Here is a 14,320-nt window from a genome sequence, read left to right as displayed (position 1 = left end):
ACTTGCTTGGCCCAGATCTTGTAGTGCTTTTCATTACATCTTGCACACAGGAGAGATGCCTGACAGCATGAGTGAGGGCCTGATCTACCTCATTGCCAAGGAGGGTGGCTCCTTGGATGAGATTCGACAGTGGCGCCCCATCACCATTCTCAACTCAGCCTACAAAATTCTTGCCAAGGCTCTGAGTTTGAGGATTCAACCACTTCTAGAGAGCCTTACACATGGGACTCAAACAAGTTTTGTCAAGGAGCGTATTATCCTTGACAACATCTTTACTTTTTGGGAGGCTTCTGCCCTAGAGTGGCTCCGTGGTGAGGATCTGGTGATTCTTCTTCTCGATTTTGAGAAGGCCTACGACAGAATTGACTGGGACTTTCTGGAGGGCACTCTACGCAGGATGGGCTTCTCAGATGCTTGGATCAGAGGGGTGTCAGCTCTGTACAGACGGACACATAGTCAAGTACTTTTGTCAGGAGGTAGAGGTGATCGTTTCATGCTCACAAGTTCGGTCAGACTAGGCTGCCCTCTTACCCTTTTCCTCTTTCTGTTCTATGCTGAGGCGATGAGCAGGTTTTTGGTGTCACAGCAGATTGGTTTACGGGGCTTAGCACTTCCTATTCGGGGAGATGAGCTATTGGACGCTGAGTTTGCTGGTGACTCAGCATTGTACTTGGATGGCCAGGAGGCTAACCTTCACAGGTGTGAGCAGGCTCTTGAGACCTTCTGTTGTGCATTTGGCGCATTGATCAACTGGAGAAAGACAGTGGCTTTCTCGGTTGGTAGTGCTCATATGCCCAATTGGATGCCAGGTGAGGGTTTCACGTGGATTCCCCTAGGGACTGCAGTTCGGTACTTGGCTGTCAGGTTGGTTTGGACTTGTCTCCCGAGCAGCAGATTGCCCCCCTCCTCCTGTCTATCAAGAGGAAGTTGTTACATTGAAGCTCCGCACGACTTTCTCTAGCAGGCAGAGTTGTAGTGGCCAACCAGATGTTGTTGGCTACTATGTGGTACATCACTCTTGCTGGATTTTCTCGAGTTCTTGTATCAGCCAGGCAGAGAGGCTGATCAAGAACTTCCTTTGGTCAGGGCATGACACTCAGATAGCCCGGGCCAAAGTTGCTTGGCAGGTCATCACTCTTTTTGTTCTCAGGGAGGGCTTGGGATCATTGACCCAGCACAACAGAGCAGAGCCCTTCTTGGGAAGTTCATCGTCAGAAGACTTCTTCCAAGTGAGGAGCCCTCGAAAGAGTTCTTGCTACAACGGCTTTGTGCTAGGGTGCCTCAGGCTGGAGACCCCTAGCGACCTTCGACCGTATGGATCTTCACAAAGATGCGCAGAGTTGGCTTGAGCAGGAGACTGGAGGACCTTCGCTATGAGTTTGTTTCGTTTTGGAAGAAGTTCTTGCTACAGCGGCTTCGTGCTAGGGTGCCTCAGGCTGGAGACCCCTAGCGACCTTCGACCATATGGATCTTCACAGAGATGCGCACAGTTGGCTTGAGCAGGAGACTGGAGGACCTTCACTGTGAGTTTGCTTCGTTCTTGGGAGCATTTGCGGCGAGGCCTAGAGCAGCGTCAGCCTACTTGCACATAGGAGCGCCTGAGACAACCCCTTGTTTGGAACCCCATCGTTAGCACTCACAGAGGCCACTTGGTTGGTAGTCGGCCTCATGTTTCCTGGGGTCCCATGGTAGCGGGTCCAGCACGATCTTTAGGTGACTGGTTACAGTTTTCAGGCTTGTCAGAGGAGTTGCAGGGCATGAGAGGGGTGCAGAGCATGTGCCACAACATCTCAGAGGCAGTACCAGTTGAGTGGCTCACACCTCTCGAGCCAGCAGCGCCCAGATGGATGGGAGCCTTCACGGGACTGGAGGTTCTCATCTCACTTCGGGCTTGCTCAGAGACTGTACCCTCCCTGTTTTTCGAGTTACAAGGAGGGGGACGCTTACAGCGAGTTGCAGTAGGGGGCCCGCAGGTGGCAGAGTGTTGTTTTCAGAGGATCCGAGTGGTGGGCATCTGTGAGAGGACTTGTGTCATCGATCCTGACCCAGCAGCTCTTGAGACTGGACACTGGAGACTGTGGGCTTGGGAGAGTTGTCCACTAGCACGAGTAGTCGAGTACAGTAGGATCCTGGAGAGTGGCTTTGGAGGGACCCTTTCTCTTCTGCAGACCACCCAGGTGTCCCTTTCTTTCAGTACACTGTTCGACTGGGACGTCACATACTGGCAGCACAAAGAGAGGCTCGCCCTACTGCAGTACCTCATTGGTAGGAGGAGGGTCTCACAGCTGAGTTCGGCAGCTTTTTGGGAGAGGTTGTGGGACTCCAGACAGCCGAGGTGAGTGACTTTGTTTCAGTGGCTGGTCGCACACAGAGCTACAGCAGTTGGAAGCTAGCTTGTACATAGTGGTCTCTCGGCCGCATGTGCAGCTTGTGACCATCTTGTGGAGAGTCAGCGTCACTGTCTTTGGGACTGTCCTTTGGCACAGCAGGTTACAGCTATCTCATTCCACAGGAACTCTTAATGCGCTCACCACAGTATCCAGTCATCTCATTCATACGGGAATCTTGATGCACTAGAATCATTCAACATGCGTCATCATTCATTCATTCAGATTCATCATTCTTATCTCGAATCGAAAGGATATCTGATTCATTCTTGAGCTGTCATTGCTCTCGATCTCACCATCGAATCCTTGATTTCACCTGCAAAGCAAACAAGGAGATGTGTTGCAAAAGACTGGATGTCTAGCTTCATGCTTCCAAATCCATACAGATGCGAGTTCCTCACTCCTATTTCCGGTTATCGGTCACAAATAACCAAATTGTCAGTATATCAGTATCTCTTTCAGTGTCCTTTCCAGTATCTAGTTCATTATCTGGTCAACTCTTCCTGCGAGTAAAGCTTCCACTTTTCTGCACTCGTTTGGCCTTTCAGCTTTCATCCCGTCCTGAGAGGAGAATCAATGGCCTCGCGCCATCTCCAATGAATCTCATCAATCGGGTGATCCTTCAAGTGTTCCAGCTCTTCCTACGAGTAAAGCTTCCACTTTTCTGCACTCGTTTGGCCTTTCAGCTTTCATCCCGTCCTGAGAGGAGAATCAATGGCCTCGCGCCATCTCCAATGAATCTCATCAATCAGGTGATTCTTCAAGTGTTTCGCAAATCTCGGATCTTTGGAGAACTTGATCAACCTTTTCACACCCTTGTCAACCTGCAGTTGACACTTGGACTTCGCTTTGACAAACTTCTCCACCCAAAAATTTGCCGAAATCTTTATTCTTTTCTTCAATTCCTGTGCCTGATTTCAATTGGGAGGTGTTATCTCTGTCAAATTCTCCACAAGAACCCATGTGTAATCTGGGATTCTTTATGGTTTTATGTCCTGTAAGACAGAGCCATGTAGACGGGAGTGTGCGCGATGTATGAAGGGTGGGGGTGGCTAATAAGTCCAGGGTCGGGACACGAAGATTCTTTAATATCAATATCAAATTTCAAAAAGTGCCCAAGTGCCCTGCCTGCTCTTTCAGAGGACCGGTATGCTTTGAGAAAAGCACACGCCTAATGCTTTGATACCACTGTAACAAACTTGGACACCCCAAGTCTAGGATTTGTCGCGACACGAGAGAGAATCACTTAAAATAATTCACAATTTAAAATCACAATTCAATTCGAGACGACATAGCCCGGCATGGTTCCGTGCCCAAAGGTATTGGCCCCAAAGACTGGCGCCCCTTTCAATATTTCTTTTATACTAATGCTTGATCAAAGTTACAACCCCCGCAGGTCCTGGGCTCTCAGACTATGCGTCTAGATGCTCTGAAGAGTGAGGCCCTCAGGGCTCTTTTATTCTTACAAGGGATGCCAAAAGCAGTTAAACTCAAAAGCAATTGGTTCTTAAAGCAATGACCCCAAAAGCAACTTGTTCCAAAAAGCAATTATTCCCAAAATCTACCATCAAAAAGCACTAGCGCAATTTGCGAAAATCCGTACAGGCTACCACGCCAGCACTGTTAGCGCAAATCTTGGAAATCCGTATTGTCCTACCACGTCAGCAATCAACGCAAAATCAGGAGAGTCTGTACAGCCTGCCACGTCAACGTCCGTACAGTTTGTCCGCGTGTGTGTCCAAGCAGAATTGCCACGTCATCAATTTGTGACAGATTCTATCTCGACGATGATGATGTCAACGACAAGGAACTGCCAGGGTCTATGTCCAGGACGACGATGTCAACGACAAGGAACTGCTAGGGTCTATGTCGACGACGATGATGTCGACGATGGGGTACTGTGTCGACGACGACGACGAGGAGGCTATGGCTGAATGCTGGATTCTGCTAGCGAGGTTGATGGCTAAGGTCTGCAACCATGACGAGGCTAGGGCTGAAGTCTGCTAGCGCTTCAAAGGTCGAAAACGCTGGCTGTCTTGGCTGAAAATGCCGATCATGCTGGGCTGAAAACACTGATGATCAAGGCTCGAAACGCTAATGGAGAGGAGGCTGAAAATTCTGGCTGATCTGGCCCTGCAAACTTTGATCTGCAGGTCCTTCCTCTGCTGCCACTTCTGCTTCTCATAGCGCCCAAAGGCCTACATGATAGGAAGATTATGATGGGTCGAGCAGGCTTTAAAAGGACTCCATGATTTAGGAATATGAAGTCATTTAATAAATTAAATGCCAGGCTAAGAGGCGGTTGACATGCTGTAACACCTACATCCTGACTGACCTGGACATGCACGTCTTGCTAGAGGCTCACAAAGGTGCTAGGCTAGGTCCTAAGCTAAAACTCATGCTAGACTGTAGCAGAAGCATGTCCACGTAGCAAAAGTGAAGTGCGCACGTGACATCGAGTTACAGTTGGAATTGCAATGAATACCCATGGAATGCGGGGGTTCGCATAGATGAACTAACAAGCAAAGCCAATGTACTTCTTGTTGAAACTTGGGAGCATGATACACAAACGATTAACGGGTTAAAGGATTCCAATGTACATTCATTGATGTGGTCAAAGAATCTCAAGCAACATAAGAGGGCAAGGAGGGGAAGCATGTATAATTAAGAAAAGATTGGAAGATTTTTTGTCGATTCTAAAAGATGACAAGCACAAACATTATGTATGGCTGAAAATTATTACACCAAAAAGAGCACTCATTTTTGTAGTTGGTTGGTACATTTTTCATCATGATTCCCCCTTTTATGGTTGCATGGATAGAGATCAGCCATTCTTTGATTTAGAGGAGGACATTGCTTATTTTAAAGGCAAAGGCGATGTTATTGTCTTTGGGGATATGAATGCTTGCACAAAAACATTGCAACATGATACTCAACAATTTGATATGTTATACATTTTAAGAGAGTTGGAGAAAGTTCACTTGTATGATCGTACTTCAATGGATGAGAAAGAGCCAGATCACTATGGAAAGTTACTTTTACACGTGCAATAGCACGGGTATGCCCATTGCCGATTGTGTATCTTTGTGGAGTGCAACCGATGGTTTACATGTAAAAACATAACATGCTACTCTCCGAAGTCATCATGTATCGCATAAAGAGTTTTACGCTTGGCCAATGGACCCTAGAATTAGACCATTAGACCTTATGTATTGACCTTACATGTGGAGAAGCCACTAAGCATGATAATCTCAGCCAAAGGGAAGAGAAGTTATCACATTATAGACCAATATATATTGAAATGGTTGAACAAAAGTTATGGATGACAAAGTTTCAATATGATGCACCATTGAAAACTAAATGGGAAGCTTTCAAGAAATTTATTTATTCTTGTGCCGAAGAATGCTTTGCCATAAAGCATGTCCATGTGTAACAAACTTGGACACCCCAAGTCAAGATTCTACTGCAACACAACAGAGATTCGCTTCAAAAGAGTTCACAATTCACAATTAGGTCGACACAACCCGGCTTAGTTCCGTGCCTGAAGATATTGGCCCCAAAGACTGGCGCCTCTTTCGGTATTTCTTTTTGTATTAATATGTGTTCAAAGTACAAGAGAGTGGGTAGGTACTCACTCTCAGACTCTGCGTCCAGATGCTATGAGAAATGAGGCCTAGTCCACTTATTTATTGGTACAAGGGATGCCCAAAAGCAGAGCCCCAAAAGCATTAACCTAAAAAGCTTTAACTCAAAAGCTATTATCCCAAAAGCTTCCAAAAGAAATCAGCCAACGTAATTTGCGTAGATCCGTACGCTGCCACGTCAACATGTCAGCGCGTTTTGCGTCGCAAAATCCAAAAATCCGTACACTGTTCCGTACAGCCTGCCACGTGTCACTGCCGTACAGTCTGGAATGCGTCACTGCAGTGTGTGTTCGGGGTCTGCTGCCACGTCATCAGTTTGTGACATACCCCCCTCTTGAAAGAATTGTAATCGTCCTCGGTTATGCTTGCAAAAACAGAGAGGCCATAAATTGTCTTAGTAGACACTGACTGTTAGTACCGGCGCACTAGGCACAACACATCTAGCACATGTACCAATCGACAGTCACATCACATGACAAATCACATTTAAAATCTCCATATTGCAATCATGTCTATAGAGATTTATGAGACCGACATGCTATAGTCATTTCGTCTATCAGTTCCTGCACTCAAACAAGTCAAGTACAAATCAATCATTTTCAGGAATTCCAGTTCATAAAGTCATATAGCAGAATACTGTCAACCTAGCAGTATCCTTGAAACCCAAAGGGACATCAGTAACTCTATATCAAAAATCGGGATAATCTATTGACGAAGGAGCGGAGTGACTCCCCTCTTGTGCATGCCCACTACACTAGATTCACCCATGCTGAAATCGGGGTTCTATTGGAGTAGACTATGCTAAACCGAATGCTTAAAGGTAAAGTTCCACAATCTGAGGAGTATATGCTAGGTCCTCCTCCTCCATCCACTTCGCATCCAATGCAGGATAGTTCTTAAATTTAACCAAGAACCGCCTAATCACTTTACCTTTAATCTTTCTATCTTTATGTGCCAATATCTGTTCTGGAACGAGTATCTCCTCGCTATCCTCCACTTCGGGTTGCTCCTCTAGCTCCCCATCATCGGACACATCGCCTTTAAAAGGCTTCAAGAGACTCACATGAAAAGCATTGTGAATTCCCCACGTATCGGGCAGCTTCAGTCTAAAGGAGACATCATTTATCTTTTCTTTTATCTAAAAAGGTCCATAGTATCTCATGCTAAGCTTTGGAAGAAGCCGCTCCTTTCCTTCTTTCTTTCTCAGGCATGCTTTCTCAAATCATAAGAGAACCCAATCGTCTTCCTTTAATTTCAATTCGCGATGGTGTTGATCTGCTGCCTTCTTGTGTCTTTCCTGAGATTCGCTAAAGCCTCCCGGACCTTGGCAAAAGCAGTGTCCAAGTCCCTCGTGTACTGGTCGGCTTCAAAAATCTTATCTTTCGTACTGAGGAAGGGTGGAACTTTCTTAGCACCTTACAATAATCTCATATGGCGCCTTCCCCATCGAAGAGTGGATCATGTTGTTGTAGGCAAATTCCACCAAGGGCAAAAACTTTTCCCATTAAGTCTTTTGATAAAAAATGTAAGACTTCAATAAATCCAGTACGACTAAATTTGCAATCTCAGATTGCCCATCTGTCTGCGGGTGGAAAGATGACGAGAACTACAACCAAGTGTCAATGCTCTCCCAAATAGCCTTCAAAAACAAACTCATGAATCTGGGATCTCTGTCAGAGACTATTGTCTCAAGCATACCATGTAATCTGAATATCTGGGCAATGAACAGTCTCGCTAAATGATCCGGCTTGACTGTTTTCTTCACTGAAATGAAATGAGCTTGTGTGAATCCTTGTCTTTCTTTTCTTGGGAGCTCTTTCTCTTTCTACTTTCATTATTAGAAGTCTGTTGGGTTCTCTCAGTCAAGATCTCATCAGTGGGGTAAGTCAAATTGCCTAAATGTATGGCAAAACCCCGTTTCGCATGACCCATCAATTCTTAACTAAAATTTGACTTTTGTTCCAGTAGTCTCGGATCTCTGTAGGTAGTCCGTAGCAAAACCGCTCAATCTGTTCTTTAAACGAGACCTTCTTAAATGAAGAGGTTGGTAGAAAAGAGCTCCAAAATCTTTCGCAATAAGCGTCCAGAGAATCTCCCTTGGTCATCCGAAGATGATTCCAAGCAGTTCGTATATCTCGTTTGTACTCCGAAGTCAGCCAAGAAGAAATAAAAAGCCTTTTGAATTTCAACCATTTAACTGGAGCTTCCTTTCTCATTGTCACAAACTGCTGACGTGTCAAAGCCCCGAAGAATGGAGCCAACTTGTAGATGCCGGCCGAGGGGCCTAAACCCTAAGAAGAACAAGTAACAGTCCTACCAACTTATGGGGACCTCGTCTGATGGGGCACCAAGTGACATAAAGGATTAAAATAAAGCGGGACCCGCATGCACACACAAACTGATGAAGTGGCAGATTTCCAAAAATTGCGCTGACATGATGACATGGCAGGCTGTACGGATTTCTATGATTTACGTTGGCAGCTTTTTGGCGTTGTTTTTGGACCAGAAGCTTTTGAGTTTTGAAGGCTTTTTACTGTAAACTGCTTTTGGGGCCTAGGGCCTTTAAATATGAGGTTAGGGCTCATTCTTTGGCATGCTTCCTGGAGAAGGTGCAGAGTCTTGAGTACCGGCTTGTACTGTGTTGATGCAATATAAAGAAACACCGAAAGGAGCGCCAAGGTTTGGGGCCAATACTCTCTGGGGTGGAATTCCGCCACTCCATGTCGCGTGTGCTCTCTCTCTTTCAGTTTCAAATGTTATTGAAGTGCTAAAAGTCTGTTCAGTCTGTTCTTTTCTATTGGCAAGACTCAACAGAAGGGTGGACCACCATGTTCGAGCATTTCCCTTGAAGAAAGAGGTAGCCCTTTGAATCTTGGAGTGCTCTAAGTAATGCCCTCCAGAGAAAGCTATCTCAAACTGTTGTATGAAGGCCAAAGCCCTCGGAGCATCTCGAAATCCAGAAAAAGAGTCAAACTTAATTGATTGTCCACCTTCTTAGAATTCTCTTACTTTCTTGCTTTTATCTTCGAGGAAGTCATATTGGTTGGCTTTATAAAAATGCTTCTTCTTTGCATAAAACATGTGATCATTGGAGTCCGAACTGTCTGAGAAAAAGTCCTTTGTAGAACTGTCAGAAACTGTGCGAAATTTAGGCTTCTTTGCCTTTTTCTTGCCCTTTCCGAAGCTTTGCTTTTTGCTTCGGTTTTTGTCTTTTTTGTCTTCTTCGCTCAAGTCAAAAGAGCTAGAAGAACTGTCAAAAGAAGAAGAAGAAGAAGAATTAGGTAGTCCTTCAAATCGTACACACTTCTTCTACTTTCTTGCCGATGTAAAAGTAGATTGACGACCCAAATAACCCAGGAAGTCAGTTCCTTTCTTATGCTTTTTGTCTGTTCCTTTCTTATGCTTTTTGTCGAGCTTTTTGGCTTTATTGTTTGCATCCAAAAGCCGGCTAATCTAAGTCTGAACCACCTCTTGTAATTCTTGCTCTGTAAACATCCTCGAAGGAGGTTTCTTGAGTGCTGGTTTGATGGGTGGCTTTGTCGCCTTCTGCCACTGAGTGTGCACTTCAAATTTTGCAAATTTTGGATCCTTCGCAATTTTAATCATTTGCTTTGTTGCCTCGTCAACCAATTGTCGACGTTCCATCTCTTCAATCTCAGCCTGAGTAGGCCGAGGTGGGTCGTACTCTTTTGATTGCTCATGAGAATCTTCTCCGCGATCTCCTCCCGCATTTGCAGATGCAGCAGAAGTCGACTGATTTCTGTTGGAATCCATTAGTGTTGCGAGAAAAGGGTCAGATTTCCCAATAGAAGAGAAATTAGCCGCGCTCTGATACCACTGTAATAAACTTGGACACCCAAAGTCAAGATTCTACCGCGACACATCAGAGATTCACTTCAAAACAATTCACAATTCACAATTAGGTCGACACGACCCTGCCTAGTTCCATGCCTGGAGATATTGGCCCCAAAGACTGGCGCCCCTTTCGGTATTTCTTTTTGTATTAATCTGTGTCAAAGTACAAGAGAGTGGGTAGGTGCTCACTCTCAGACTCTACGTCCAAATGCTCTGAGAAGTGAGGCCTAGCCCACTTATTTATTGGTACAAGGGATGCCCAAAAGCGGAGCCCCAAAAGCATTAACCTGAAAAGCTTTTAACTCAAAAGCAAAAGCTATTATCCCAAAAGCTGCCAGCAAAAATCAGCCAGCGTAATTTGCGTAGATCCGTACGCTGCCACATCAACATGTCAGGCGTTTTGCGTTGCAAAATCCGAAAATCCGTACACTGTTTCGTACAACCTGTCACATGTCACTGCCGTACAGTCTACCACGTGCCATTGCAGTGTGTCCGGGGTCTGCTGCCATGTCACCAGTTTGTGACACCATGGTATCAACAAAGATAGTTCACGCAAAAGGTGGTTTGATAAAGAATGTTCTAATGCTCAAAAGTCTTTGATAAAGCTTGATGCAACTATAAACAAAGACAACTATCAAAGTCATTTGAAGGCATTGATTCAAAAGAAGAGAAGAAGATGAAAAGTAAAGCATCAGTTTTTTCAAGTCCAAGAAAAGGCACATGCATGTGGAAGACTTTGGAGAAACTGGAAGGGCAAGCGGATTGAGAGTTTTAGTAACTTGAGTCTTGCAGATATATACACACATTGTAGGCAACTACATGAGCAACCAAATGCTGGAAAAATGCCATTTTATGGTTCACTCCCATGTATGCCCTCTTTTTTTACTATTGAGGATGTGTCTCTGGGGCTCGAAAAATTAGCCACTCACAAAGTGGGAGATCTTCAAGGTATCAAGCCAGAAATGATTAAATGAACAAGAGATTTTACACAGTGGATGTGTGATATGTTCAACCCTGTATGCACAAAGAAGGCATTGAAGATGTCACTTTTTGCAATGCGGTAATCGTGCTTTTGTTGTATGCGCATGATGTAGTGTTTCTAGCACACACTTTAGAGGATGCACAAAAGCTTATGGTTGTCCTTGAGAACTTTTTCTTGCATAGTGGACTAATTACAAATGAATCCAAAACAAAGATTCTGCTTGTGAAAACCACAATATTGTGTACAACAATGAGACACTTGAAGTTGTTGAGAGCTTTAAGTACCTTGGCTTTGAGGTTCCGGCAAATCACAATTGGCATAAATGTGCTATGCATCGTTTGGAAGCTAGAAAGAGAGCGTACTATGCATTTGAGAGCATGTGTAATGCGGGAAACATCAAGTGTTGGGTTCTCAAGAAGTACCTTTTGGACACATTGGTGACACAAGTTCTTCTTTATCAAGTTCAAGTGTGGGACGGGAGCATCTCAAAATCTACTTGGAAAGAGTTTGAGAATGTCCAAAAGCATTTTCTTACAAACTTTCTCCAAGTAAAGACGCAAACACCATATATGCTCTTACTTCTTGAGTCGGAATCTCTTCCAATTGAGGTTATGGGCATGGAAAGGGTTGTGGAGTACATGATAAAGATGCCCTCCTACCGACTTCCTACAATTGCATGGGAAGCAAGCAAAAAAGTTCGCATAAAAGCAAGATCTTGAGCACGTGATTGATGCAAGACATAAAAAGTGGTTTGGGAGATGGAATGCATTACACTTGCTACATGATGCCTCAATAGACTCCCAAGTGAATAAAGCTTTTCTACAACGCCAATGTATTACGGCTTGGGAGGAATCTGGTGGGTCACGCTTCATATATTACACCACCCTTATTGCTCCCACCTACAAAACTATATTCTTCGCTGAAAGAGGAAACCGTACTCACCCTTACATGCTTGAGCATATCCCCTTGTCAACAATATACACTATCGCAGCCATTTGGCTTAGCTCCCACTCCCTTCAATGCGAGACATGGCGTTGGTGCAACGGAGAAGAGTCAAATCGATTGCGCACATTATGCTCACTGCAAGTTCAAGAGTTTGAGTACCACACACTACTAGAGTGCTCAACTTTTGGTAACTTTTGGTCACATCGGAAACTGCTCCCTCATATTGTTAGCCATTACTTAGACCTACACTCTCTCATCACCACAATTTTGGAGCATTGAGAATCACTCGTCAACCACACACATACTACATCACATGTAACTTTGGTCCCATAGGTCATATTTGACATCCGAGGACAATAATAAAATCTATCTTTTACAAAAATAAAAAATCTCTCTCTCTATATCTTTTTCTTCTCTCTCTCTCTCTCTCTCTCTCTCTCTCTCTCTCTCTCTCTATCTTTTTCTTCTTCTTCTTCTTCCTCTCTCTCTCTCTCTCTCTCTCTCTCTCTCTCTCTCTCTCTCTCTCTCTCTCTCTCTCTAATTGTTTTGAAGTGCTAAAAGTCTATTCTAGTCTGTTCTTTTCACATGGCATGGGGTGCCCTCCCATCGCAATATATTATAAATGTATAGCCTTTGTATATAGTGGTAGACCTCCATCCTCCCTCCATTCACCATCATAACCACTCATTGTACATGGCAGATTACTGGTTTGTCAATAAGCTTTAGCTATATTCTTTACTTTCACCCCCCATTACTCATGGCGGCACGTGAGATGAGCACAAAATGAACCACCTCATATGAGCATAACTTCCTAATCCAAAGTCAGTAACTTTGGAGTGCGGAACATAAGTTGTAGGAACCACTCCAACAGTCCATTCCCCTGGAGGAGCCAGCTGGCTGGCTGGCTGATCTATTTCAAGTCTACCAAGAAGACAAAGCAATGGTGAGAGACTTCATCATAACAACCCCCAAAGAACGAGGAATTTTACCCCTTGTTTGAAATGCCATGACATCTGGCTTTTGTTATGTATAAGGATGATGATACACACCCATTTTGTAATTTATGGATCACATGATTGAAGAGCCTCGAATTCTTAGCCTGTGTTTTCTATGAGCCATGATTGAAGAGCCTCGAATTCTTAGCCTGTGTTTTCTATTTTTGTGTGCCTCTTATGGCAAGGTGCAGAATGAATTGTAGCCATTACAATGTACTCAATCGTCTCATAGGCCAACATGACCTTTTGCAGACGGTAAGACAATATTTATGGTTGTGCAAAGTATGCAAAAGGTCTGCGGATATCAGTCAAAAAATGCGGTCATACTGGAAGGTTCTCCAATCAACCCATGTGCAGCAAGCCTTCCAAAAAATCCACCAAAGTACCAAAGCAAATCATGGTGAAAACAATCAGCAGAATCATCCACAGTGGCAGGTTGCAAATCTAGAGAGCCTCATCTGTAACCAATACATGGCAGCATGAAAACTGAATCCGCTACTCTCCCCTTATACAGAAAGTGTGACCATTGGAACTGTAAAGGCCATGCAACCGCTCTCAGAGTCATAAAGCCATGGTGTAACAATACTCAAAGCATGAGCGCTCTCTCTCTCTCTCTCTCTCTCTCTCTCTCTCTCTCTCTCTCTCTCTCTCTCTCTCTCTCTCTCTCTCTCTCTCTCTCTCTCTCTCTCTGCATACACTTATGGAATTCATGGACGTGTTGCTTCCTCAAGAATGCCATCGCTTGAACTCTCATACTGTGTGCAATGGTGGTTAAATGCTTTGATTGGATGCAACTTTTCCTTTTTTGTGAGTGTGTGTTTTGGGGGTGAGGGGCGGGGGAAGAGAGAGAGAGAGAGAGAGAGAGAGTACTGCGGGCTGCAAGCAGGTAAGGCCCCGCTTCCTTTCGCTAACTGCACACAATGGTGGTGAAATGCTTTGATTGAAAGTAAGTTTTGTTCTGTTTGGCCTGCAAAGGGTTTAGAGTTGTGTTCGGCTAAAAGTATGAAAATTACTTTGGCTTGTTTTTTTCCTCCAAATGTTTCCATTGGTTGATACATAAAGTACACCTTCCTATAATTATCAACTAGTACGGCCAGCCGCCTTCGGCGGCCTCTCTCTCTCCCCCTCTCTCCCTATTTATCACGTGCAAATGGGCTTTTCTTCGTTTTGGACTTTAGCCTTCAGGTCGCAAATTGCGACACGAGTAAAGGGCTCCCCCTTCCGCCATATTATGTTAGTAGATTCCTTGGGAGAACCATGATGTAGTCATATGGGGAAATGGGGGATACTTGGGGAAGAGAGAGAGAGAGAGAGAGAGAGGGTAAAGAACCTTTGGGCATGACAAGGAGGGGCAGTGTTGCCTAAGTGGGAGAGTCCCCATTAAAATTATATGGGGAAATGTGGGGATACTCTTGTCACCTTGAGGCTTGGGGAAGAGAGAGAGAACGTGCACACGCGCGCGCGAGAGGGAGAGAGAGAGTAGGTAAAGAACCTTTGGGGATGACAAGGTGG

The 14,320-nt window shown here is 44.7% G+C and overlaps 1 protein-coding gene across 11 annotated transcripts in view; it reads right to left on the bottom strand.

Moving 5' to 3' along the window:
• Positions 1-13,802, bottom strand: part of LOC147446495 (kinesin-like protein KLP1) — a 181,004-nt gene extending 167,202 nt beyond the window's left edge. For 9 of the 11 annotated variants that reach the window (XR_015189875.1, XR_015189869.1, XR_015189873.1 and 6 more), the window contains exon 1: positions 13,505-13,657. Coding sequence is in view for 2 of the 11 variants with exons in the window: in XM_086525707.1 (XP_086381833.1) it covers positions 13,505-13,519 (15 nt within the window). In the remaining 9 variants the exon portion in view is untranslated. Of the gene's footprint in view, positions 1-13,135; positions 13,424-13,504; positions 13,658-13,678 lie in introns of those variants that run through there. The other 2 variants (XR_015189870.1, XR_015189871.1) reach the window with 2 other exon arrangements.
• Between the last annotated feature and the right edge of the window lie 518 nt (positions 13,803-14,320).

This window comes from Adiantum capillus-veneris, chromosome 12 (genome assembly GCF_014529385.1).
Source record: "Adiantum capillus-veneris isolate H3 chromosome 12, ASM1452938v2, whole genome shotgun sequence".
Taxonomy (NCBI): domain Eukaryota; kingdom Viridiplantae; phylum Streptophyta; class Polypodiopsida; order Polypodiales; family Pteridaceae; genus Adiantum; species Adiantum capillus-veneris.
This window is presented reverse-complemented; position numbering and strand designations above follow the sequence as displayed.